Genomic DNA, 25,561 nt, shown 5'->3' on the forward strand with positions numbered 1-25,561 from the left:
AACGATGGAACTTTTGACCTTTAGTTGGCTAATGACGGTTTTTGGAAACGCACCCCAGGGTGGTTAATAGCATTAAGGTGGTTAATAATATTAATCTTACAATTTTTTGATTCCAGATTTATTTCAGATTTAATTCCAGCAACACAACAACAACACTTTCTCCAGAAGAAAAAATATTATAGGTGATACAAGTGAACTTACTTTCTCTGTTAACAACGATGGAAATATTTGAAAAAGAATTCAAATATCACAGGAGGGCTAAGAATTTTGCTTGTATATCTAAGCAGGACATCTACTCTGGGCTCCAGACTGCCACTAAACCAGTGTTATGTTAATATGACAAAGGAAAAGTAAAACAGCTGTTGTAGTTTTTAATAATCAACTGAATTCATATTTATTTACAGTACAAGTTTGTCATTTTGTTGTTTGTTTTTTTCTAAATATACACTTGAAGTCAGAACTATTATTATTAACCCCCCTATTTTATCCCCAATTTTCCCCATTTCTAAACATAATAGTTTTAATAACTCATCTCTAACAACTGATTTATTTTATCTTTTCCATGATGACAGTAAATAATATTTGACTAGATATTTTTCAAGACACTTCTATACAGCTTAAAGTGACATTTAAAGGCTTAACTAGGTTAATTAGGTTAAGGTTGGGGTAAGTAGAAAAGTTACTGTATAATGATGGTTTGTTCTGTAAAAATAGCTTAAAGGGGCTAATAATTTTGACCTTAAAATGTTGTTGTTTTTTTTGTTAAAAACTGCTTTTATTCTAGCCTAAATAAAAGAAATGAGACTTTCTCCAGAAGAAAAAATATTATCAGACATACTGTGAAAATTTCCTTGCTCTATTAAACATCATTTGGCAAAAAGAAAAAAAATCTGAGAGGGGGCTAATAATTCTGATTTCAATTCAACTGTATATATATATATATATATATATATATATATATATATATATATATATATATATATATATATATATATATATATATATATTTTTTTTTTTTTTTCAGCTCATTCTCTTATCCCAACTCTAGCTGAAGATGCTGCTCATTTCAATTGTGCATTACTAAAAAAAACAAACATGTTGTTTTATTAACAATACTAGTGTTCTGCTGGTACTGCTATCTGTACAAATTGGTGTCACCGGTGCTATTGCTCGCAAATGTTAGTCTGGAACCCTTTGATTATATACTTATTACTCAGTTTGGAGAACTATAGGTATATTACTTGTCAGACACATGCTGAATGTCAGTATCATTATGTTTGTCCCAAATGAAAGTATATATTTTTCATCCAAATACCAACCATTCACCACATTTACAAGCTAAACTGTTCTCAACATCTATGTGTTTCATCAGGAATGCACATTTTGCAGGACACATGCCTGATAACTGCAGGGATTAACAGTAAAATGTAGGCCTCCCAAATACAAATACTGACTACAACTAAACTGACTCCACTAAAAAATATGTATATAAATATAATTAGTGCTATAACCAACACTGCTATTTAACCAAGTGGGAAGTCAAATGAATAAGTACACGAATATTAAACGTTCACACAATATATCTGATGAAGTATTTGTTGTGTGTTTAAGTGTTACGTGCTTTGTGCAACCTGATCAAAATATAATCTCCAACTTGAATAAAATGATCAATTATTCATCAGAAACAAGCATTATTAATGTCATAAATTTAAAAACACTGTTCTAAACTCTGCACTGTAAAACAATATCTGTAAATTAGCAGTTTTCTATAATCTGTAATTCATGTTTTCATTTTTTTCATTTATTTATGCATTTGAATTGTATTATGAGACCTTGATGTTTCTTTTATTAACATTTTTAATAGTTTAAAGTGATATATTATCTGGGTTGGTGTTGTATTTACGGTATAAAAACCTTGTAATAAACTGCCAGTACATTTTCGGTTATTTTACAGAGTTATTCTTCTATATATGTATATTTTCTTATACATTATATTATTTCAAACTAATAAAATGTCAATAAAAGCCACTTTGTCAAACTGTACAATTGGATTTTCAACATCAAAAGTCAACAGAGCAGAGATCAAGGTCACATAATGCCTGCAATTCGCAACCATAAATCTACGAAAAACACAAAATACGGAAATTGTTAACATTTTTTTACAGTGTGCGCAGTGTTTCACTAGTAACACAGCAATATCAGATGTGTTGATCTATTTTGATAAATGCAGCCTTTAAATGTATTTGTAAAAGAGATTTGTGAAATCTCCTGTTTTAATTTGCCCATCTGTCATATTTAATAATAATTTACTGCAGCGATTATCGAATTCACATTTTCACAATTCACATTCATTTCTGTGCCTGATACGTTTGCTGAGGAGGAGGATATATGGCATGTTAATCTCTGAAATCTAATTTACAGTATTTATAAGACTTGCTGCATCCTGATTTCACATACAGACAGAAATGTATTGCTATTTTTAACCCACAGATATGCTCAAAACGAATAGCCTCGTGTTGGTGTGAAATAAATATTCCTTTCTGAAATTGTGCTATTTTTCATGTGTGTTTGTCTGATGTCAGAGATTTAGCACATCTATTTATAGAACTGGTCAGATCTGAAAGATGACACACAAGATCAGGAAGTGACAGAGATCCAGACAAATAACTCCTACGATGAGCACCAACTGAACACACGCTGACGAAAATATCAGTGAGAATGCAAAACAACATAAATAGAGTGTGTAAACACTGGTGACAGCGTATAAAAGTCATCTTTCTTTTACCTTGATCTACTCCCACTCGTTCTTGTTGCATAACAGTTAATATTAATGTGCTGTGTGGATATTGGTTGGCACAGTCTCATAATCAGAATGGACGAGTCTGCTGTCTGTCTGCCCGGCAGCCTTGAAAATATCACAGGATACCAGCGGTAACTGCAATGCATCACTGATGAGCTTCTTACATAATCCTACTGACAAAAAAAAAGAAAAAACTCCCACCTGCTAGATATTGCCCTGCCAGAGCTAAAAATGATTTTACAGGCTCGCTCTTTCGGCAGAAACTCAATGAGAGAAAACTACATGTCACATGACAAATTACTTTAAGCATGCTGTCATCAGAAAGCATCATTAAGTAGGTATGAATATGTAAAATAAGAAGAATCGAAAGAAAGAAAATGCTGAGCTGGGAAATTATGTCTGATTAATCAGCGTTGTGCTCTCCAAACACAACATCAGTTTAAATCAACATAAAAGTAAATTCGCTTATGGTTTGCTTTTGAAATGTTTCGGATGCAATGGAGAGAAGTGCTGTGATCACTCTTTACTAATTATACAAGTAAATAAATGTACAAAAACTCAGCCAAGACTCATTCTGAAAATGTACCGCTATGTACATTTCTGGAGAGCGCCAAATACGTTCCAGGAGCTATGTTTTTTTTTTTTGCAGTTTTTGTCTTTGCGAATCCACCAAAAGCCGCTGTGTACGCTTTTTCAGATCTCAAATTTCTCCCGCGAGTGCCATTCGTCCCTGTTTTTCTTGCGTAAATCTACCTGAGGCTGCTGTCAACTGACTGACTGGGAAAAGCCATCCATACCAACATAGGCTCATTCTGAAAACGTAGCCCTATAAACATTTCTGGAGATCATGAATTAGCCAGTAGTACGTATGGCTGTATGGGGGCGGTATGATATCGTTCCTGTTCATGCTTACCAGCTGACCGCGTACCTGTGTATGGACGGCTTTTCTGTTGTTACCAGCTTGTCTGGTAGCTCGACACGTACGTCGGAGTTGACCGTGATGGTGGGGTTTGAGTCTGGTGAAGAACGGTTCCAGAAAGTGGGTAAGACAAAAACAGAAGAAAAAAATTTTAAATAAACAAGTAAATAACAGGGTGAGAATGTGGTAAAATCTGAAAACATGGTAAAAATCAGACGATGGCTTTTCTTTTTGTGGATTGTTTTAAAAATAGTCATTTGGGATTAGGTAAGTGGGTGGGCGGGTCAATCTGTGCTTTTGAAAACACTATTGGTTGGGTTTAGGAGGAGGGTGGGTCAGTCGATTGGTCAGTCATTCAGACATTCAGTCAGTCAAACAGTCAGTTGACAGTGGCCTCTGGAGGATTTATGCGAGAACAGCAGGCGTGAATAGCACTCGCAAGAGAAATTGGAGGTCTCAAAAAACATACACAGCAGCCTCTGGTGGATTCAGAAAAACAAAAACTGAAAAAAAACGTACCTCCTGGGATGTATTCAGTGCTTTTCATAAGTGTATATAGCGGTATGTTTTCAGAATGAGCCTGGGTTGGTCCATATGGAGGTAAGCGGTCAGCTGCTAGCTCCAAAAGGAAGGGCGTCATACCGCCCTGTAGCGTTTGTTTTAAAGACAAATGCAGCCATACGTAGCTTTGGCTGCATAATTCGTGATCTCTAGAAATGTATGTAGGGCTACGTTTTCAGAATGAACCAATGCTATTTTAGTTAATTGTAGCTTATTAAACTAAGTTTATCATGTTCCAACTTCATTTTATGAGTTACACAAGCTGTTTAAACCAGTATATAAGTTCAAATGACTTATAAGGTTAATTTGATTCAGCTGAAAAAATTAAGGCAACCAGTATTTTTTTACAGTGTACTTTTAGGTACCAATGTGTACCTTTTAGTTACCAAAATGGGCCCTTTACATACAAATGTGTGCATTTTGAAAGAAACAGCTTTGTAGCTTTATTTTTCAGAGTGTACACATATCTAAAATTCATTGAACTCAAAGGGATTCATGCAGAATTAAACTGCACATAATGCTGGAGATGTTCATTCTGCAACATTAGCATTTAAATGTAATAAGAGACAGACAGAGAGAGAGAGAGAGAGAGAGAGAGAGAGAGCACTCATTAATGCTCTCATTATGGTTTTCTGTCTGAAAACTGCTAAATTACAGCTCATTACTTGCTTTAGCCAGCATGGACAGCCTTAACAACATTCTCCTCTCTCACACCGAACACCACACTACTTTCTGCTTTGAACAAACGTGTCTGAAATCCCCCATCACACTGGGAGGAGTTCTTCCCAAAGAAACAACTTATGAAATATAGATGGAGGGAAACGCTGCCCTAGAAAATGCTTCTTTCTGAAGCTGGAATGAACCTTGCTGTGTGCCAGAACAAGAACAGAAAAGGCAGTGACACTACCTCTGTGATTTCTGTCTCTCTGTCTGTTCAATGTTTCTGAGCAACTGAGGCATCAGCTGGTACAAACAGAGAGAAGAACATTTTAATAGGCACGAATGCTGATAAATCACGACTATACACTGCGGGATCCAGCAGTCAGAAAATCTGAGATTTGAAGTCTAGTTAAAAACATGTTCAAGGATTTTGTGATGAACTTTTTATTAATGTCTTTAAAAGTTGCTTGATGTTTTTACTGATATACACTGAAAAATGATTCAAAGATTATTTCTTGGATTTAAAATTTTTTAAGGTAATGGTTGTAAACAATTTATTTGAGCTGAATTCAAACAAACTAATAAATTTGAACTTACTACATTTCATTTGTAACTCAAATAACCACTTGTTACAAACTGAGGTGTGCAGAAGAACATCTCTGAACGCACAACATGCCAACCTTGAGGCGGATGGGCTACAGCAGCAGAACACCACACAGGGTGCCACTCCTGACAGCTAAGAACAGGAAACTGAGGCTACAATTCGTTGTACCAATTGAGCATGGTGTCAACGCCACAGCCTACCTGAGTATTGTTACTGACCATGTCCATCCCTTTATGATCACAGTATACCCATCTTCTGATGGTTACTTCCAGCAGGATAATGCACCATGTCATAAAGTACAAATCATCTCATACTGGTTTGTTGAACATGACAATGAGTTCACTGTACTCAAATGGCCTCCGCAGTCACCAGAACTCAATCCAATAGAGCACCTTTGGGATGTGGTGGAACGAGAGATTCACATCATGGATGTGCAGCCTACAAATCTGTAGCAACTGCGTGATGTTATCATGGCAATATGGAGCAAAATCTCTGAGGAATATTTACAGTATACCCTGTGTTAAATCTATGCAACCAAAAATTAAGGCATTTCTGAAGGCAAAAGGAGGTCCAACCCGGTATTAGTAAGGTGTACCTAATAAAGTGGCTGGTGAGTGTATCTATCTTATAATATAATAAAAACAACTTCCATAAAAAACACCATTCATAAAGTAGTGAAGGCGACTTTTTCAGTAAACAGACATCAGTTAGATGGAGAGAAGAATGCAGTTTTAAAATCAATCACAATCTTGATTCACAACAGTTGCACTTCCCTTCAGACAATAATGAAGTCTGATTAACAAAAATCAGGTCCCCTGCATGCCCACTCTCTCTTTCTTACTGTACAGAAACTGCTGGTGATGCTTTATGAGGATGTTTCTGTGTCGCCATGAATCGACTGAAGGTAAGGCTGCTACATGTTTCATAATTCATAGCTTGAAAAGACAGGGTCGCATGTGTCTGTCTGTGTGTGTGTCTGTGTGAGTGTGTGTCGTATCCAATTTGCCCTCTGAGCCTCTCCTGGGCTGGACTGCTCCACGTTGCCAGGGTGATGTGGAAAGGCTGAGTGATGGAGAACCTCTCTGCATTCCACACAACGGCTGGTTGGTAATTCAGAGAGGAGCGACTGCCAAACAGCATCATGTTCAGAAAGATCAATTCAGAGCATCTCCTCAAGCTTAACAATCCACTCGTTACTAACGGACATGACATGTGCAAGTCTCTGACAATTCGATGAACACAAGGCTGGCTGATCAATAACTGGGAGAGAGCTAAGAGGATAAGAGGAAAGTAACAGAACTAATGAACCAAAAAAACAACAACAGGAACAGACTGATCTTCAAGAAAACAAGATGACAGAATTTCAATGCAGAGTCACACAGGAAGCTATTAGCATTCAGACATTTGATTGGACCAGACGTGTCCTCTAAGACTATAAGCTATTCTTGTTTAACGATTTATGATCAAGCACATGTGACTGCACAACCCACAAACTAATGTGCCTTGTTTATTTTTGTAGTGTACACTTGATTCATGATTCATTGAAGCACGTTATTTATTCCAGTAACAACTTTTTTTCCATCAAAGGGAATAACTTGTTCTGCCTCTAAAATGACCTTTTCTTACTTTTTTTGGCCTCCAAATGCCTGAATCAGTTTAGTACAATCCACTTTTTACAGTTCCAGATCTATATATGAGCAATTCCTGCGTTATGGATGTGACATTTGCAGTAAAAACTCAAAACAAAAATCCACATAGAAAGTAAACATTAACATTATATAGAAAGAACTGTTTGTATTTTCCAAAACAACTAACCCCAGAGTTATGGGATCAGAAAAATATCAATCTGTAAACATTATTTACATTTTAAATGAGGGAAATAAACATGCGTTGTGGATGTGACAAAGACAGTTTGGGAGTTTTCAGTACACAACATACTTTGTAGAAATTCTCTGAATTAAACTGCACAACTCAAAAGAAATAATGTTTGTCAACAGGATAAGAGTTGGCTCACTATAGAACAAACATGATTGATTTTATTTTAGTTTACATTTTTACATTTATGAGGGAAAAGCTGCATTATGGATGTGACACTTTTCCGTTATGGATGTGACAGATGTGAATTTTCCACTTTTGTGACTTTGGTAAATGAAATATAATAGCTTGAAAACAAACACAGATACATTTTTGAGTATTTTTAAAGTACTGTAAAATACCTACACAAAAAATGTAGAAACGGTTTCTTCATTTTGGTGAGAATTTATTGTTTTTATGCAAGGTTGACATTTGCATGGAATTGCTCATATATCTATCATTTGTAAGGATGTCAATAATAATAATAAAATCTTAGGTGTAGGGATTAAAAAGCATTTCATCCATTTATCTCAATAAATACCAATTTGCTGATTAATAACAAGGTAGTGGTTGAGTTTATATGTGGGATTAAGGATGTAGAATAAGATCACAAGTAGCCTTCTAATGTCTTAATAATATTAATCATGTAATATGCCATTAGTTATAAGTTGAAAATGTTACTTAAACTGAAATGTTACCTACTATTTGTTACCATAAAACCGTGGATATCATTGTGATATGCTAATGTAATACAAATGTAGAGATCAAACTATATAAGAGACCTGACAAGACTGTTTAATGCTGTGCGTTTGCACTCTGCAAGTAATTGTAAAAAGTGTACTGGTATCTAATGAATTAGTACTAGTAATTAATACATAAGTACTAGTATCTATTAATTAGGTACTAGTATCTAATTAATAGATACTAGTCCCTAATGATAAACTAGTACATAAAATTTTGTACTAGTCCCAGCTGGAATATAATCAAAACTGAATAGTGATAAAGACAGATCCCATAGAAATCAATAAAAATTTTTAATTTGTTAGTAGCAACAGAATAGCTACTAGTCACTATTAAAATAAGCACTAGAATCTAATAAATAAGAACTATTATGTATTTAATAAGTACTAGTACCTATTAAATAGATTCTAGTGTCTAATGAATAAGTACTAGTATCTATTTAATAGGTACTAATATCTAATGGATGAATAGTAACTAATAAAAAAAGTAGTAGTGTCTCATGAGTAAGCACTAGTGTATTTTTAAAAAGCACTAGTATCTAAAGAATATAGGCAATAATATCTAACAGTTAAGCACCAATAAAATACTAGTACTTAATGGAAAAGATACTAGTCTCTAAAAAATAAGTACTAGTAACATAATAATAGATACCAGTACCAGGGTTCATACACATTTTAACAACTAAAATTTCATGACTTTTCCAAGACTTTTCCAGAACCTTTGAGTAATTTTTATTGATTTATATAATGTATATGTATACATGGTAAATAATAAGGAAAAAATGACATTCAAATTTATTACATCATATCATAAAACACGCAACAATCTATTTTGTTTAAATTTGTTTTTATATCTATGTAACATTGATTTTGATAATGCTTACACAGCACTAATAACGTGAGAGCAAGTTTTTGGCCAAGGACAGAAAAGAAGTAAAGACAACTAACCTATATTCAAGTTAGGGTTGCACAATATATCGCTTCAGCATCAAAATCGCAATGTGTGCATCCGCAATAGTCACATCGCAGGATATGCTATGTTAAATTGGTATTATAGTTTAATATAGAGTTTCATTATAATGGATTAAAAGTTTATCATCTGCATGCATTTTTTTTAAAGACACCATGACTTTTCCAGGTTTTCCATGACTGTTGACCCTGTAGTACAGGCTATATTTAATGTCAAGCCGGCTTGCCATATCATACAGTATCCACATTTAAAAGCCACTATATGAGAACACTTCTAATACAGGTGGAAAGCGTTTATTACTTTAAAATTTCCTCTTTATATCTCAAATCATCTACTAACGTTAGAACTTTGCTTTGTTTGTACCTGGTGACCTTGTCCTTGTTGCTCCCCGTCTGTGTGAATTGAGACGTGTCTCTAGCGCCACCGTGTGCTTCAACATGTCCTTGCCTTTAGGCTGTTTTAGTCTATGAAATAAGAAATATTAAATCATAGTTTTTGAACGAACTTCAGAAACATAACTTAGAAAAGAGAAAAACCAGTGGAAAATGACGTTACACAGATCACCACATACTGAACCAGAGCAAAACGTTCAGTAATTAACATAACGATTTCTGGTTCAGTAATTAACATAACGTTACATGATAAGGGCCAACAAACGTGTTTAGACGACAATTTGCCAAGTCAAATGCGTTTGGAATATAGTTATGAAGATATTTATTATTAATATTATTATTATTATTATTATTATTATTATTATTATTATTATTATTATTATTATTATTATTATGCACGTTCAAAACCATAGATATATATCTATAGTTCAAAACAACAACAATATCAAAATGCTTTCAGCTTTTTCGAGAGTGGGAGTGCGGCTGCATCTGAATGTTTCTAGAGGGAAGCGTTTCTCTGTAACAGGTCACTACCTGACTTCCGGTTGATGCGCCCTTGGCTGGAGAACGATAATTTTCCCGGAGTTTTGGATGAATAAACAAGACCCTCGAGTGGCCAACGTGCAGAGGAAATATAGCCCTGAGTTAGTTGAAGTTCTTTTCTCATGCTCATGTTAGAATATACCATTACTTATCTACAAGCGAGGTTTATATGCATTGCTAAGTTTTAGCACAGTCTGTATGTCTGGATATACAGCAATACAATATTTGCTGGAGATCTTTAGGATGTTGTGAATTACGCAACGTTTTATTTCATTTATTAATTATGCTTTATTTTATTTATGAAACACGTGAAATGCACGATAACGTTAACGTACCATTTATAGTCATTATTGAATACTTCTATTATTTGTAGTAAGCTAGCTCATTTTCCTCTTATAGTTTTGTAGTTTAGGAAGTGCATTTAGTTTTACATAAACCTTTCACTGAATTATAACATGAAAGTAAAACAAAATCATACAGCACCTTACACAAATAACGTGTTGCATTTAAAATGTTATATAAATGTATTAGTTTGTATTGGGAGCATTTATCTGACTGAATGCAGTTCATTGTAAAACAATAACCACAATATACTAGCATTATTTACCACTGGATGATCATAATACATGTAATGGGCTCCTTCGATCCCCTGATTTTTCTGAAAAAAAGAAATAGAGAGAAATAAACTTCTGAAAATATGACTATTATACAACTAAATAATATTAATTGATCAAAACTAAGAGGTGTTTGTTGTTAATATGTGGTTCACTTGTCATTTTGACAAGAAATAAGCTCATGACAATTAAAGTTTTCCACTTTGTCTTACTGTGGTGTGTTTTTATCTAGTGTCTACAGTTAATGGGAGAAATGAAGGCTTTGGGAACAAGAGAGACTCCATCCACAGTGTCCTGAGGTCAGTACCACGAGGGCTCACCCTGGGTCCGTCTCTGGCTGAAGATGGACAGCTGGGCCTGTGGTGTGTTGGGCGAGTGCTAGAGAAAGACACTCTGCTTGGTCTGGAGGAGCCTGACGAAATGATCAGCAAAGAAAAAGAGGAGGTATGATCAATACAAGTGTTTTTTAGATGACATACTGCACCATATTTACATGCATAAAGACATTAGCAATTACTATTACAGTTCCTTTTCACCTGCAGCTATATTTTATTAGAAACATTACTGTGTTCAAATGGCATCACAAGAGCAGTTTCAACTACACTGTAAAACCCAACAGTCAACTTTTCATTCATTCATTCATTCATTCATTCATTTTCTTTTCGGCTTAGTCCCTTTGTTAATCTGGGGTTGCCACAGCGTCATGAACCGCCGACTTATCTAGCAAATGTTTTACGCAGTGGATGCCCTTCCAGCCACAACCCATCTCTCGGAAACATCCATACACACTCATTCACACTCATACACTACGCACAATTTAGCCTACTCAATTCACCTGTCCCACATGTCTTTGGACTGTGGGGGAAACCAGAGCACCCTGAGGAAACCTACACGAACGCAGGGAGAACATGCAAACTCCACACAGAAACACCAACTGACCCAGTCGAGGGTCGAACCAGCAACCTTCTTGCTGTGAGCACTACCTACTGCGTCACCCCACAGTCAGCTTTATCAAATGAAATGAGTGTAGTTAACTCAAACTTTACCTAAAGTTAATTCTACTCATTTGAAAAGAGTTTTGAACTCTTGAAGTGTTGAAGGTGATGAGTTAATTAAATACCTCATTACTTGAGCTTAAATGGAGTAAGTTCACAGTACTCATATAGATTAGTTTTATAACTCAAATGATTTGTAGCTATTGGTTTCCTCAAACAGTTTGAGTTGCTTTACCTTATTGGGTTTTACAGTACTCAGTTGGTTTGAGTTCTCTTCATTTATTGGGTTTAACTGTGCTCAAATTGCTTCATTTACTCAAATGGATTAAGTTCACAGTACTCATTAGAATTGGTCTTTGAACTTAAATGGTTTGTAGCAATCGGTTTCCTCAAACGGTTTGAGTTACCTTAACTTACAGGGTTTTACAGTGTATGTTGCTGCTATTTTTAAACGTGATGATGGGTAATATAACCCAAGTTATAAGTAAACATGTGTTGTTATTTTCCAGGAGTTGCAGAATACAAGCCAGAGTGTGTACAAAAGTGAAACCTCAGATGAAGTGTACTGGATGCAGTAAGTTGACCTAAAATTCACTAATTAGTATATTTAGTACATTACTGCATATCATGACATTGTAGACCTGCTTTCACAGGTTCGCCTGCAGTGCTCAGAGTGCAGAAGAGAGCAATGTCAGTGTACTTAAAGTGGATGGAAGATTAGGCCTCAAAGTCTGTCGGGATATTCAGCCAGGAACAGAACTGCTCCTTTGGGAAAGTCAACCAGAAGCTGTGACTGAAGAAGAAACACCTCAAGTAAAAACATGTGAAAACAGAGAACAAGATGAAGCTCTGGAGGCCAACACTTCAGATCACTTCTTAGGCTCTCCGTGTGAGTTTATCCACAATATATGTGTTCTGTGTAAAGGGCCTAATATACTGCCTGCAGTGTTTAGCATGCTGGACATCATCTTGAATGCAGCTTTTCGATAAATATGTAAATGTATGCTGTGCTATTCCTTTGCAATAACATAATAAAGATACAGCTAAAATTACAGCAAAAAGAAAATGGTAATTAACAAAGCATCTGATAATAGTGGTGTGAATTTTTGCACAATAACACCAATGATAGTTTAAAAGTGTTTACCAAGCTATTTTAGCTAATTTCTGAAATAAACACCAGTCAAAGTTGTGTTGTCCTGATTTTATTGCTGAAACCATGTCAGATTGTTCTTTGAGTAAAATATTGAAGTATGTCTTAAATGGTCTATTATATAAAGTATTTAATTTGAAATTGTGATTTTTTTTCTTCTTCTATCAGATCCTGTTCAAAGTGTCACACAACAGGATGCACAATCTCCGGTCACAGTGAAAGGTCTTGTGCAGGACAATACAATCTGTAATTCCAATGTCCTGGAGCAGAATGGGATGGATGAAAGCGAAGCAGAACATAGTGATGAACCTCCTGCTACAGAAGAGATTGAGAGCATCAATGCGAGTGCATCACAAGCCCAGACTTCATCACAATGTCTCACGCCAGAGAGAAACCTGAGAACCAGCTCTCGCCTCGCCTCTAAACCTCGAAAAGTGCACTCATCAGCCAAACGCATCTACAAACGACACGACCCAAAGAACAGGCCAGACGTAAGCAGCAAGAAAAAGCTCTTGAATAGCAAAGAGGACTCAATGCAGACGCTGTCAGTTAAAGAAGAATCCAGCACAGAGCAAAAGGATTTCCCTCACTTCAATATCCGAGAGAGGAAGTACAAATGCGAGGAGTGTGATAAGAGCTTCTTTCAACTGTGCCATCTGAAGAAACACAAATACACTCATCAAAATCAGAAACCATACACGTGCACAGAGTGTGGCAAGTCCTACAGCTCACAAGAAAGCTTCCAAGCCCACCTGCTAATGCATCGCGGCCAGAGGCCCTTTAAGTGCGAGCACTGTGACAAAAGCTACGGCTTGAAACGAGACCTCAAGGAGCACCAGGTTCTCCATTCAGGAGAGAAACCCTTTGTCTGTGACATCTGTGGAAAAGCTTTCGCTCGTCGGCCCTCGCTACGAGTCCACCGAGAGATCCATCGGACAAAAGAGCCAGACTACCAAGCTTTAAAGGTTAAGTGTCCAGAGTGCAACAAAGAGCTGGCAAATTCTGGTTCTTTGAGGAACCACATGCGTCTGCACACCGGAGAGCGACCGCATGTCTGCCCGCACTGTAATAAGAGTTTTCGCCAACGTGGGAATCTGCAAGGACACATGCGCATCCACACAGGAGAAAAACCTTACAAGTGCGACCACTGCGACCTGAGGTTTTCTCAAGTACCTGAACTGCGTCGGCATCTGATTTCACACACGGGTGAGGTGTATCTCTGTCCTGTGTGTGGTAAGGCGTTACGGGACCCTCACACGCTTCGCGCCCACGAACGGCTCCATACGGGAGACAGACCCTACAAATGTGAGCAATGTGGGAAAGGGTACACGATGGCAACCAAGCTACGACGCCACCTAAAGTCCCACCTAGAGGAGAAGCCACACGTTTGCCAGGTATGCGGAGCAAAATACTCAATGATGCAGAGTCTACAGCGGCATCTGCAGCTGCACCAGCCAGACTCTGGACATGCACTGCCGACACGAGGCCGACCCAAAAGGTTAGGCCAGAAAGAAGAAGGGGAACCTGGTGGGACTGAGAGCAACAGTTTGGAGGCGGGACAGGCTGTGGCATACGTTCAACCCTCAGACCACCTCACTATGGTGACCCACACAGAAGGGGTCATTTTGGACTCTGGAACATACCAACATGGCACGATTGTTTTGGGAAAGGGAGCGGAGAAGGGGCTCGATCGGATTGAGCTCAGTGAGGACATAATTGAGATTATTATTTCTGATCAAAACACCAATATAGTAGTCCAAGAACAGACTTCTAAAGGTTTAAGCCTTCAAGTACAGGAAGCTAATGCTGAATGCACAGTGCAGGCCAGTAGTGACTGTATTGTAGTCCCAGAGCATGATGCTAATAGTTGTTTGGTCATAATTCAGGGGCAGGATGGCCTAAGTTCAGTGGCAGAGACTGTAGAAATTGAGACACTGATATGACAGTAGGATTTTCCATTTGAAATATAATCTATTCACATTATGTCTCACAAAAAGGAAGAGAAATCTGAAATAAAATGAATCCCCTTTTGAATTTAAGTCTTGCTGTTCTTTGATATTTGGGAGGGTTTGTGGCACATATCAGTAAATATTGACTTCTGTGAGCAGTGGACCTTGTTTCATCAATGTTTATATAGACATTGTACGAGTACATCTGGAAAACACAGCTGCATTGGGAAATTATTTCTTGTTAGAGGAAAATCTGAGCAAATGATCACGTCATTCACGTTTTAACTATTAAAGTGAAACACACTTCTTTTGACATAAAGCACCTAATGATTATTATGAAAAGGATAGATAAGCGGAAGATACCCTGAGCACTTACAGCGTTCTTCAGCTAATAGATAAGATAATTGTCCCACGATGATTGTTAACTAGAATGCATCTACTTTTAAATAATAAAATATATCTTATATTTAAATAGCAAAGCACGATGTGTACTGTGAAGCATATTCGTTTAATTATTAATATTAGAAATTACATATGTTTTCACACATCAATTTGCAAATCTTTAGAGATATGAAGCTGTCATTGTCATGTTTTCAGTAAGTATATCTGTGATTCATGTTGTTCAGAAAGCAAGGAATGTTCCATTTTGGAGCTGAAGGCTGATCTGATACAGAAGAGGCTTTTGAGTAAAACACGTACAAACACTTTGTTCTCTTTGAACTCTGGTAGTTCAATATTAACCTGGTGACTCTAGTAAATGCAGCTGTGGGCTTTCTGACTGTGTGGGCGACAGATTCCATGAGATGCTTCAGGTTTTTTCAGAATTACAGGCTCAGTCACTCTCAAGGATGGGAGCTAAACTAGCACCTCTTCTACTCTTCTTAATTTTTGGACAGGTTTTCCATCTCACACTGTGTCATAATGGTAAGATAATGCACAACGTGTAGTTTCTGTGCCTTTTTTTTTCTAGTTAGACCCTTATGAAAAAGAACATACATTATTGAAAAATATTATAGAAGTCTAGATATTTTATTAAGAAATGCTTGCTTTTGTGCTCCAGTGTTTATCGATAATAAGGAAGCCTCTCAGATTATTCGTGCGAAGAGGGCCAACACTGTTTTTGAGGAGTTAAAGCCTGGCAATCTTGAGAGAGAGTGTGTGGAAGAGATTTGTGACCACGAGGAAGCCCGTGAAGTGTTTGAGAGAGTTGATAAAACGGTGAGTACTTCACTTTGTGTTGTAGTCCTTATTTAAAATATATAGAAATCTTAAAATCTCTCAGTAGACTTCTTTCAGTCACGTGTCTTTATAGAATTTCAGTTTGGATTGATTTAATGGTATTTTATGCTTAATGTTTTCTTTTTTAATTTAATTGCAGGAAATCTTTTGGGCGAAATATTTAGGTAAGTAAAAAATATATCACCTTACTGAAAGTTTCAGTGCAAACAGTGACAACATTTTGTGTAAACAGTTTCTATTGAACCAGGGACAAAGTGCAGTTTTACTGACCTTTCTCTGCTCCATATACAAATTAAAACAAGTGTTTAAACTATTAAACAAAATACCAGAACTCAAAATATGCTACTTATATAATCAAAATAATATACATTTCAATACACCTAGTTACAATAAAAAATACAGGGGTGATTACAAACACAATAACCTTACATTAGGATTTTTTAGTTATTTGAATTTTGTATTATTATTATTATTTTTTTTCCCCAAAAAAAATAAAAATTAGGTGTTTAAAAAATACTGATACCTAAAAAAATATGATACTTTTTTGGTCCTTGACATAGATTACCGCTCCTGAGTTTTACTATTAGAATTTAATTGCTTAGACTAAAATATTTTAATATCTGCATCAATATAATTTATGTAAAATGTCAAACCGTGACTGAAAAACTGCTGAGCTGTCATGTCTGTTATATATTTCTCTGTTTTATTTTTATCTATTCAAAGGCTGTGAAGGAACAACATTGTCCAGAACACCCCAAAATATTAAGAGTTTGAGAATATGTGCGACTACAGAAGGTAAGTAGAATGCATGTTTACTTATTTTGGTAACAGAATATGCTTGTTGTAACACAAAGAGACATTCTGTAAAGGCTAGTGAGTGATCATATGCTCCTTTCTACCTTGTGTGATTGACAGGGGACTGTTTCATAAATATTGGAGAAAAGTATGCTGGTAAAGTATCTGTTACCAAGTCTGGAAAGGCATGCCAGTACTGGAAAAGCAACTTTCCCCACAAGATTGAGTATGTACCTCTGCTCTCACTATTTTTTTATTGTACTGCACCACCTTTAACAGTATCTAACTGTGTCATCTCCCTGTGTTGGCCAGAAGAGAAAAACATTGCAAATTTATTGAATAGAAAACACAAAAGCCTTTAGTAAAGAAAAGGTTGTTTTGTTTTACATGCCTTTAGTGATGTTCCTCTGTCTTATGATCCATTTGTTTCCCTCTTAGCGAATTTAATGTGACACAGCTGAAGCTACCGGAGAACTTTTGCAGAAACCCAGATAAGAACAAAGATGGCCCTTGGTGTTTTACTAGAGACCCGACTGTCAGGAGGGAGCCCTGCAATGTGCCAAAATGCGGTAGAGAAAACTTACTGAAACATAATAACAAAATTTGATAAAGTGCAGTAACTGGACTCAATCAAAACGGTATTATTTATAGCATTTGTTATGTAACACCCGCACAGACCTTTCTCCAACAGAAAAGTGGACAAAAGAGCTGCATTTTAAAACCATCTCTCTTTCCTCCTCAGGTGAGACTGTTCCTCCTAATCCAAAAGCTCCTACTGCAAACCCTGAGCAGCGTCATGTGATAAGCAAATGTCTGCCTGGAAACGGTGAGACCTACACCGGGAATTTGTTTGTGACTCTGGGGCTGCACACCTGCCTGCAGTGGAGCTCCGCAGAAGTGCAAGCCTTGATTAAGAAGAAGGAGCTTCTACCTCAAGTTCAGCTGGTGAAGAACCATTGCAGAAACCCAGATGGAGATATGGAGGGTCCCTGGTGTTACATAAAGGCAGCAGGCGGAAACATTACCATTGATTACTGTGATTTAGAGTTGTGCGGTGAGTGAACAGTACATCCTTCAAAACACAACTTCATTAACCACTGAAAATATTCATATCCTTCCTTTGAACCTTGGAGCTTCCTTGAAAGGGACTTCTGGAGCAGAATTTTTAATTAGGATTAAATGTCAGGATTTTAATGAGGCAAAACACTTGTTAAATGTCAACTGTTAAAGAGTTAGTTCACCCCAGAAGAAAGATTCCCTTGAAAATACCATCATCAATTTCTTTTTTTTATTTTTTTATTTCGAGTTTCCAAAAGAAAATACAAATATAACTTACATAATCTCTCATACAGAAAGAGATTTACAGATCTTGCATATGCTTTGTATGTTCTTCTTTTTAACAACAACTACAACTATAAACAGGCACATAATATTACATTTAAAAGCTACAGTTCCAGGAAAATCTGGGCATATTGGTGAGATATACTCAATCCATTTACTCCAAATTAGAAAAAAGTATTCAGTCTGTGTTCTTAATAAAAATAGAAGTTTTTCATGGCATATATAGTGTGTACAGTATCAGTCTATTCTTCAACTGTAGGTGACTCTAATTTGAACCATTTTTTTGTAATTACTTTTTTACTAGCTGCCAGAAAAACAAATAACAGTTTCTTGTGTTTATTAATTCATCCATCTAAATGTATATTACCTAAATATAAAGATTCACAAGCGAAAGCAATCTCTACCTCAAAAATGGCATCTAAATGTATTAAAAAATACCGTCATCAATTTCAATTCCTTCCTTTAGAACACAATTGAATATATTTAATCACATTTGACAGGGCAAGCAGACTTTACTGTTAACCTATGCAACATACAAGTATCTATTTTCTATATCTATTTTACAAACTAGTATATTTTCCATCAAGTATTATCTACTAATAAATAAATAACGTGTAGTGGTTATATCAGTTGTAGTAAATGTTAGGTGTCTAGTTAATAAATAATTGTGTCTAATAAATTAGAACTACCTTATAATGAATAAATACTAATATATAGTAAAAAAAATCTATTTATTAGTGTTTAATCTAATACTAATATGTAACTATAGTAATAGAAGTAAATTATAGCTATAATATATATAATATAATATAATATATATATATGTAATATATATAACTATACACTCACCGGCCACTTTATTAGGTAAACCTTACTACTGTAGTATCGTGTTGGACCGCTATTTGCCTTAAGAACTGCCTTAACCCTTCGTGACACAGATTCCACAAGGTACTGGAAATACTCCTCAGAGATTTTGGTCCATATTAACATGATAGCATCATGCAGTTGCTGTAGCATCAACAAGACATTTGCACTCACAGAACTGCCGCTCACTGCATATTTTGTCTTTTTCGGACCATTCTCTGTAAACCCTAGAGATGGTTGTGCATGAAAATACCAATGGATCAGCAGTTTCTGAAATACTCAGACCAGCCTGACTGGCACCAACAACCATGCCATGTTCAAAGTCACTTAAATCACCTTTTTTCCCCATTCCGATGCTCTATTTTAACTGCAACAGATCATCTTGACCATGTCTACATGCCTAAATGCATTGAGTTGCTGCCATGTGATTGACTGATTAGAAATTTGCGTTAATGAGGAGTTGGACAATTGTACCTAATAAAGTGGCAGGTGAGAAAATATGACAAATATGTACTAGTCACAACTGTATTACATAATAGCTCATAAATAGCCCATAAAGAATTTAGCAGCAAATAACTAGTTGTCACTAATGAAATCGTAGGAATAAAATGTAATGAACTGATACTAGTGTCTAATGAATAACTAATATCTGTTTAATTGGTAGTACCTGGTGAATAAATGCCAGTATCTAATAATAAGAACTAGCAATTAACAACAAGAACAAGGTACCGTTACTTAAGAAATAAAAATTAAACACTAGTAGCCAATGAATAAGTATTATTACATAACAGAAAAGATCATCATAGTAGCTATAGTAGAAATAGTATGATTAGATTAGTACCAAATGTTAAAATGTAATGCCATACACCAAAGAGATTTCTGTCCCACAAGAACCAATCTGGTATGATTGAGTTTCTGTTAATATATAATGTAAAGATTTTCTAACCAAACCCTGATTTAACTCATGTGGAATTGTTTTTTAATCTCGTTACAAATGTTTTTAAGTATCATAGTTTGGGGTGAACAATCCAGGGCAAACTTTTCTAAGATTTTATTAAAAAATATATTCACTTGTGGTCAAAGTGAACACTGGTTTGAAATGAAATAACGCTGAATAAAAGATGACAATTAAAAAAAATTAACTAACCCTTAAACAAAACCTCACAAATCACACAGAATACATAATTCTGCCATTGTCATTCACTCTTAGATGCTCCTTTGGACAAGTTTGTAGAAGAAGGGGGTGGACGAGAAAGAACAACTCTAGACCAAAGGAAAGCTTTCTTTAACCCCCGCAGCTTTGGCAACGGAGAGCAAGGTCAGAATCTGATACCTTCAGTAGACGTCTGAGCTCTTGTATGATCCACTAATAATTAATATGATGATCACGCTGTCATTCTACAGAGTGTGGAGAGCGCCCCTTGTTTGAGAAGATCAACAAAGCGGACAGGAACGAGAAAGAGCTTCTGATGTCCTACACTGGAAGCAGAATCGTGGGAGGAGACGAGGCTGAAGTAGCTAGCGCTCCATGGTGAAAACATCACAGGACCTCCTTTTAAACATTCAGATTTCTTGGCAACATCAGTCATGTCGACAGCTAATACCACATGTTTACCTTACCTTAAGACCAGGGGTGCTCAACCCTGTTCCAGGAGATCTACCTTCCTGTAGAGTTCAGCTACAACCTTGATCAAACATACCTGTCTTTATTTAACAAGTGCTTCTTCAGATCCTACTTAACTGGTTCAGGTGTGTTTGATCATGCGGAGCTGAACTCTGCAGAAAGATAGATCTCCAGGAACAGGGTTGAGCACGCCTGCTTTGGACATTTAGCAGATCATTTTATGAAAGGTGACTTACAAAGAGGAAGGCATCAAGTGATTCATTGTAAAGAGACAATACTCACAGTGCTGTAAATACAAAGCTTCTAATTTTGATAGAGAAATACAAGCTAGAATAGGTCTTTTGGACATTGCCAGTGTTTCAGAAACCTGTATGGGATTGGGGAGAGTTCTGTCAGTGAGGAACAGTAAATGTAAATGTTCTGGAAAGTGATTGAAAGCCTCTTTGTGATGGTTATTTGGTGTGATTTGCAGGCAGGTGATGCTGTATAAGCGTAGCCCTCAGGAGCTGCTGTGTGGAGCCAGTCTGATCAGCGATGAGTGGATTCTCACCGCTGCCCACTGCATTCTTTACCCGCCGTGGAACAAGAACTTCACAATCAATGACATCATTGTCCGCCTTGGAAAACACTCTCGTACCAAGTGAGTCCTCCAAAAATTTGATTTCTTTTGCTTTGTCCTAAAAGCTGAAATAAAAGTAAATGAGAACTCTCAGATAACAGGAAGATAAGCTGCTGAACACGTTTCTCTCTGAATCAGATATGAGAGAGGCATTGAGAAGATTGTGGCCATTGATGAAATCATTGTCCACCCTAAATACAACTGGAAGGAAAACCTGAACCGAGACATTGCTCTTCTCCACATGAAGAAGCCTGTCGTTTTTACGAGTGAGATCCACCCTGTCTGTCTGCCCACCAAGAACATTGCAAAGAAGTAAGAAAATACGAGGGGGGACAGGGTGGGGGGGTTGGGGGTGGGGTCTGTAGTTTCTCTGGATGGGTTAAAGTAATATGTTAATTTTTTTTTCCTATAAAGGTCTGATAACATTTCTTTCACATTTTAAATATAAATATTGTCATGTAGAAATGACAATCGTCAGAATAACAAGGCTGTGTCCGAAAGCTTAGTCAGCTGACTTGTTTCCTTGCTGTCAGGCAGTGACCTTAGAGGCAGCGTTTGTGCATGAAGGCACCTCATAAAACTGATTTCAGACAGACTTCTGAGACAGCATAATGACTCATGTACAAGCACAACAAGATAGAGAAAACTTTGGTAATAACAAAGGGAATGTTTCCTTTCTACTATCCTCCCTTCCCCGCTAGAAATGCCATCAAAAGTGGAAAATGTTGGTTAAATATGTTACATTTACACACAAAATGACTGAAATTTGAAATGCTGCTTGAAATGTCACAGCATTGTAGGATATAAAAGCAGTGATGCACACATAGATCAGTAGAAGGTTCCTCTCAAGACAGGACGTGAACAGAATTTAGATTCGGATGTGCCTTGTTACCTTCCTGCCTTGGAATGCTGCTTCTGAAGGCTTTCAGACGCAGTCCAAATGTTTTCTTTATATAATGTGATTTAAAATCAAGTTTATTCCACTTTAACTTCCTTCAGAAGTTAAAAGATATATGGTAATACTTTAGTTTAAGTAAAAATTCACACCATTTACTACTGGCTTATTACCTGCCTATTATTAAGATATTAACTGTTAATAACTCTGATTATTTTACATCCCTAATCCATCCTCATACCTAGGGCCAGACAGAATCTGCGACCATTTTTTGCTATTTCTGCACAGAAAATTATAAAAAATCTGTGGAAAGATTTATGGTGAATGATTTTGGGAGTATCGGTACTACAAACTTAATATTTTAAATAAAAAGTAATACATTTGTAACTTTTATTTAATGTTTACAATGTAAATCCAATTAGATCCACTTATTTGGTAAATAAAGCAAGTCTCTCATATAATATATCTACTAAAAGACATTTTCATATTAGTCAATAATATTACTGAAATTAATTTAAAAATTGAATAAAGAGAAATTTACACACATTTACACACAACTAAATAAATAGACTTAATGAAGGGCTGAAAATCTGCGGATTTCTGCGCGCGCAGATCCCTTCTGGGTCTACTCATACCTAAAACCTACTACCCTGCTAACTTTTAATAAGCAACTAATTAGTAGTTTATTGAGTCTTAGCTAATGGTTTGTCAATAGCATGAATTGTGTGCGTGTATACTTGTTATGTTTCACATTTCATGAAAATAAAAATGATCTAAATGTTCACATACAGTGCTCAGCAAATATAAGTGCACCTCTCACAAATTTCTCATTTAGATTAATATTTTCTATAGGAAGATTTAAAATATTATATTTGTGCATATACATTAGGTTAGTCAATTCTGAAGCCAAAACTGGAGCTTATTTAACAAAATAACTGATGATAACAGTCCAAAATTAGCAGCCAAAAATGTTTATGTTAGGGAAAATCTTAAATAAAAAATAAAAAGGAGCGTAACAAAAGTAACAAAAAATGTATCAAGAGTAACAAAAATTGTAACAAAAAATGTAACATAAAATGTATAAAATGTTGTTGAATGTTGTTGAAATTTGTTGAATGTTGTTAAATGTTGTTGAAATTTTCATTCATTAATTCATTCACTTTCCTCTTTCTTTTAAATGCATTATCTTACTTTTTATAGTAATATTTAGTGAATAAAATATTATTTTAATAAATATATCAGTTAAATAAATCTGTTCTGTTAAAATGCACCAAAATATATGACCTATTTTCACTGAGAAACCGATAAAAATATTCATTTCTAAAATGGGGTGTACTTATTTATGTTGAGCACTGTATATCTGTAAATGATAGATTTCTGTCTGTTTGTAAGTTTGATGTTTGCAGGTTATAAGGGCCGTGTAACTGGCTGGGGAAACCTTCGGGAATCTTGGACCTCAAACCCAACGAATCTCCCCACAGTTCTGCAACAGATTCACTTGCCCATTGTTGAACAGAGCATCTGCCGCAATTCCACCTCGGTCATCATCACCGACAACATGTTCTGTGCTGGTAAAACATGTCATTTCTTTCATATTCTTCAGACCTTAAGACAGATCAGGTGCTGAGAACTCATGTGATGCATTTATGCTCCAGCATCACAACAAGGTCATCTTGTGTTTTTTAGGTTACCAGCCTGATGATACAAAAAGAGGTGATGCCTGTGAAGGAGACAGTGGAGGGCCTTTTGTGATGAAGGTATAGTGACATTTATACTTTTCTTATTGACTTAACAATTGTTGATAAAGGATTCAAACCACAATATTTATACATCTTCTCTCTTTTTAAAACCTGTAACTGCCTGCAGAGTCCTTCAGATAATCGCTGGTATCAGATTGGCATTGTGTCGTGGGGCGAGGGCTGTGACCGCGATGGCAAATATGGATTCTACACTCACTTGTTCCGAATGAGGCGCTGGATGAAAAAAGTCATTGAAAGAACTGATTCGGGAGATGATGAATGATCTTCCAGTCTAGAAACAAACACAAGAAATTAACACTTTGGTCAAATTAGATGAGATAAATTTGCCGAATAAATTTGAATTCGTTGTATGGTGATACCAGTGTTTGAGCATGGCATTTCTTTTGAGTGCTGAGGGTGAGAGACAGATGCAATTCTTGTTTTGTGTCAGTAAAAGTTAACATCAGGTTCTTGATGTGCAGAAAGGAGGAACTGTGATTTTGAGGGGATGATTACAACATACACACAGACCAATGTTTCATTGAGTTGTTTTATGAGAAGAAATACATACTACATTTTAATATGTGATGCCATGCATTTTCACTGAATTAATTCAAAGCATGCTTCAATTAATACATGTCTATTTCATGACAAACAAAAACAAAATATCAAAAATAAATGTTAAGCAATAATCTAACAACACATTTTTTAGATTTCTGCAAAAACTGACTTGTGATGTATATATAAATAAAATAAAACTTTTTGATCCACTTCAAATGTTGACTACTGTACTTATAGATGAAGTCAAAATTATAATTTTTATTAAGTATACTTTTGTTTCTTTTTCAGATTTTTCCCAAATGACGTTTAACAAACCAAAGAATTTTTCATAGTATTTGCTAATTTTTGTCTTCTGGAGCAAGACTTGTTTGTTTTATTTTGGCTAGAATAAGCCACTATTATTATTAATATTCCTCCGGGTGCTCCGGTTTCCCCACACAAGTCCAAAGACATGTGGTATAGGGGAATTGGGTAAGCTAAATTTCCATAAATGTTAAATGGGACTTTAAGCTGTATAGAAGTGTCCTGAAAAATATCACGGCAAAGATCAAATAAATCAGTTATTAGAGATGAGTTATTAAAACTATTATGTTTAGAAATGTGTTGAAAAAAAAATCTTCTCTCCGTTAAACAGAAATTGGGGAAAAAATAAACAGGGGGGGCTAATAATTCTGACCTTAACTATATATATATATATATATATATATATATATATATATATATATATATATATATATATATATATATGTGAATGAGGGTGTATTGGTGTTTTCCAGTACTGGGTTGCAGCTGGAAGGGCCTCCGCTGCGTAAAACATATGCAGGATAAGTTGGCGGTTCATTCCGCTGTGGCGACCCCAGATTAATAAAGGGACTAAGCTGAAGGAAAATTAATGAATGAGTGAACGTTTATAAATCTGTTGAAAAAGCATTATTAATTTAGGAGGGCAAATAATTAAATGAATGCAAATGTGAATATATGTACGGTAGTTTTATTTTAAGTATTATATTTTGACAAATATTTATAATATATATATATTTATTTATTTATATAATTTATTTATATATATATTTGCTAACAATGTAAATTATTTCAGTGATCTTAAAATGAAGAGGATCTTTCTTTTTGGCTGT

General features: G+C 35.7%; 2 protein-coding genes across 2 annotated transcripts; both read left to right on the forward strand.

Annotated features, from left to right (window-relative positions):
• Window positions 1-10,038: 10,038 nt before the first annotated feature.
• Window positions 10,039-14,841, forward strand: znf408 (zinc finger protein 408). The gene is made up of 5 exons (XM_056461853.1): window positions 10,039-10,144; window positions 10,890-11,101; window positions 12,162-12,226; window positions 12,306-12,541; window positions 12,971-14,841. Coding segments are annotated over exons 1-5 (2,289 nt in total). The 5' UTR covers window positions 10,039-10,143; the 3' UTR covers window positions 14,746-14,841.
• Window positions 14,842-15,506: 665 nt separating this feature from the next.
• f2 (coagulation factor II (thrombin)) lies at window positions 15,507-24,244 on the forward strand. The gene is made up of 14 exons (XM_056461854.1): window positions 15,507-15,675; window positions 15,812-15,969; window positions 16,130-16,154; window positions 16,714-16,785; window positions 16,906-17,011; window positions 17,224-17,354; window positions 17,528-17,839; window positions 20,201-20,308; window positions 20,395-20,521; window positions 21,087-21,254; window positions 21,372-21,545; window positions 23,521-23,699; window positions 23,815-23,885; window positions 23,995-24,244. Exons 1-14 carry the CDS (start codon window positions 15,555-15,557, stop codon window positions 24,148-24,150), a joined length of 1,908 nt encoding a protein of 635 aa, XP_056317829.1. The 5' UTR covers window positions 15,507-15,554; the 3' UTR covers window positions 24,151-24,244.
• The last annotated feature ends 1,317 nt before the right edge of the window (window positions 24,245-25,561 follow it).

This window comes from Danio aesculapii, chromosome 7 (assembly GCF_903798145.1).
Source record: "Danio aesculapii chromosome 7, fDanAes4.1, whole genome shotgun sequence".
Lineage (NCBI taxonomy): Eukaryota > Metazoa > Chordata > Actinopteri > Cypriniformes > Danionidae > Danio > Danio aesculapii.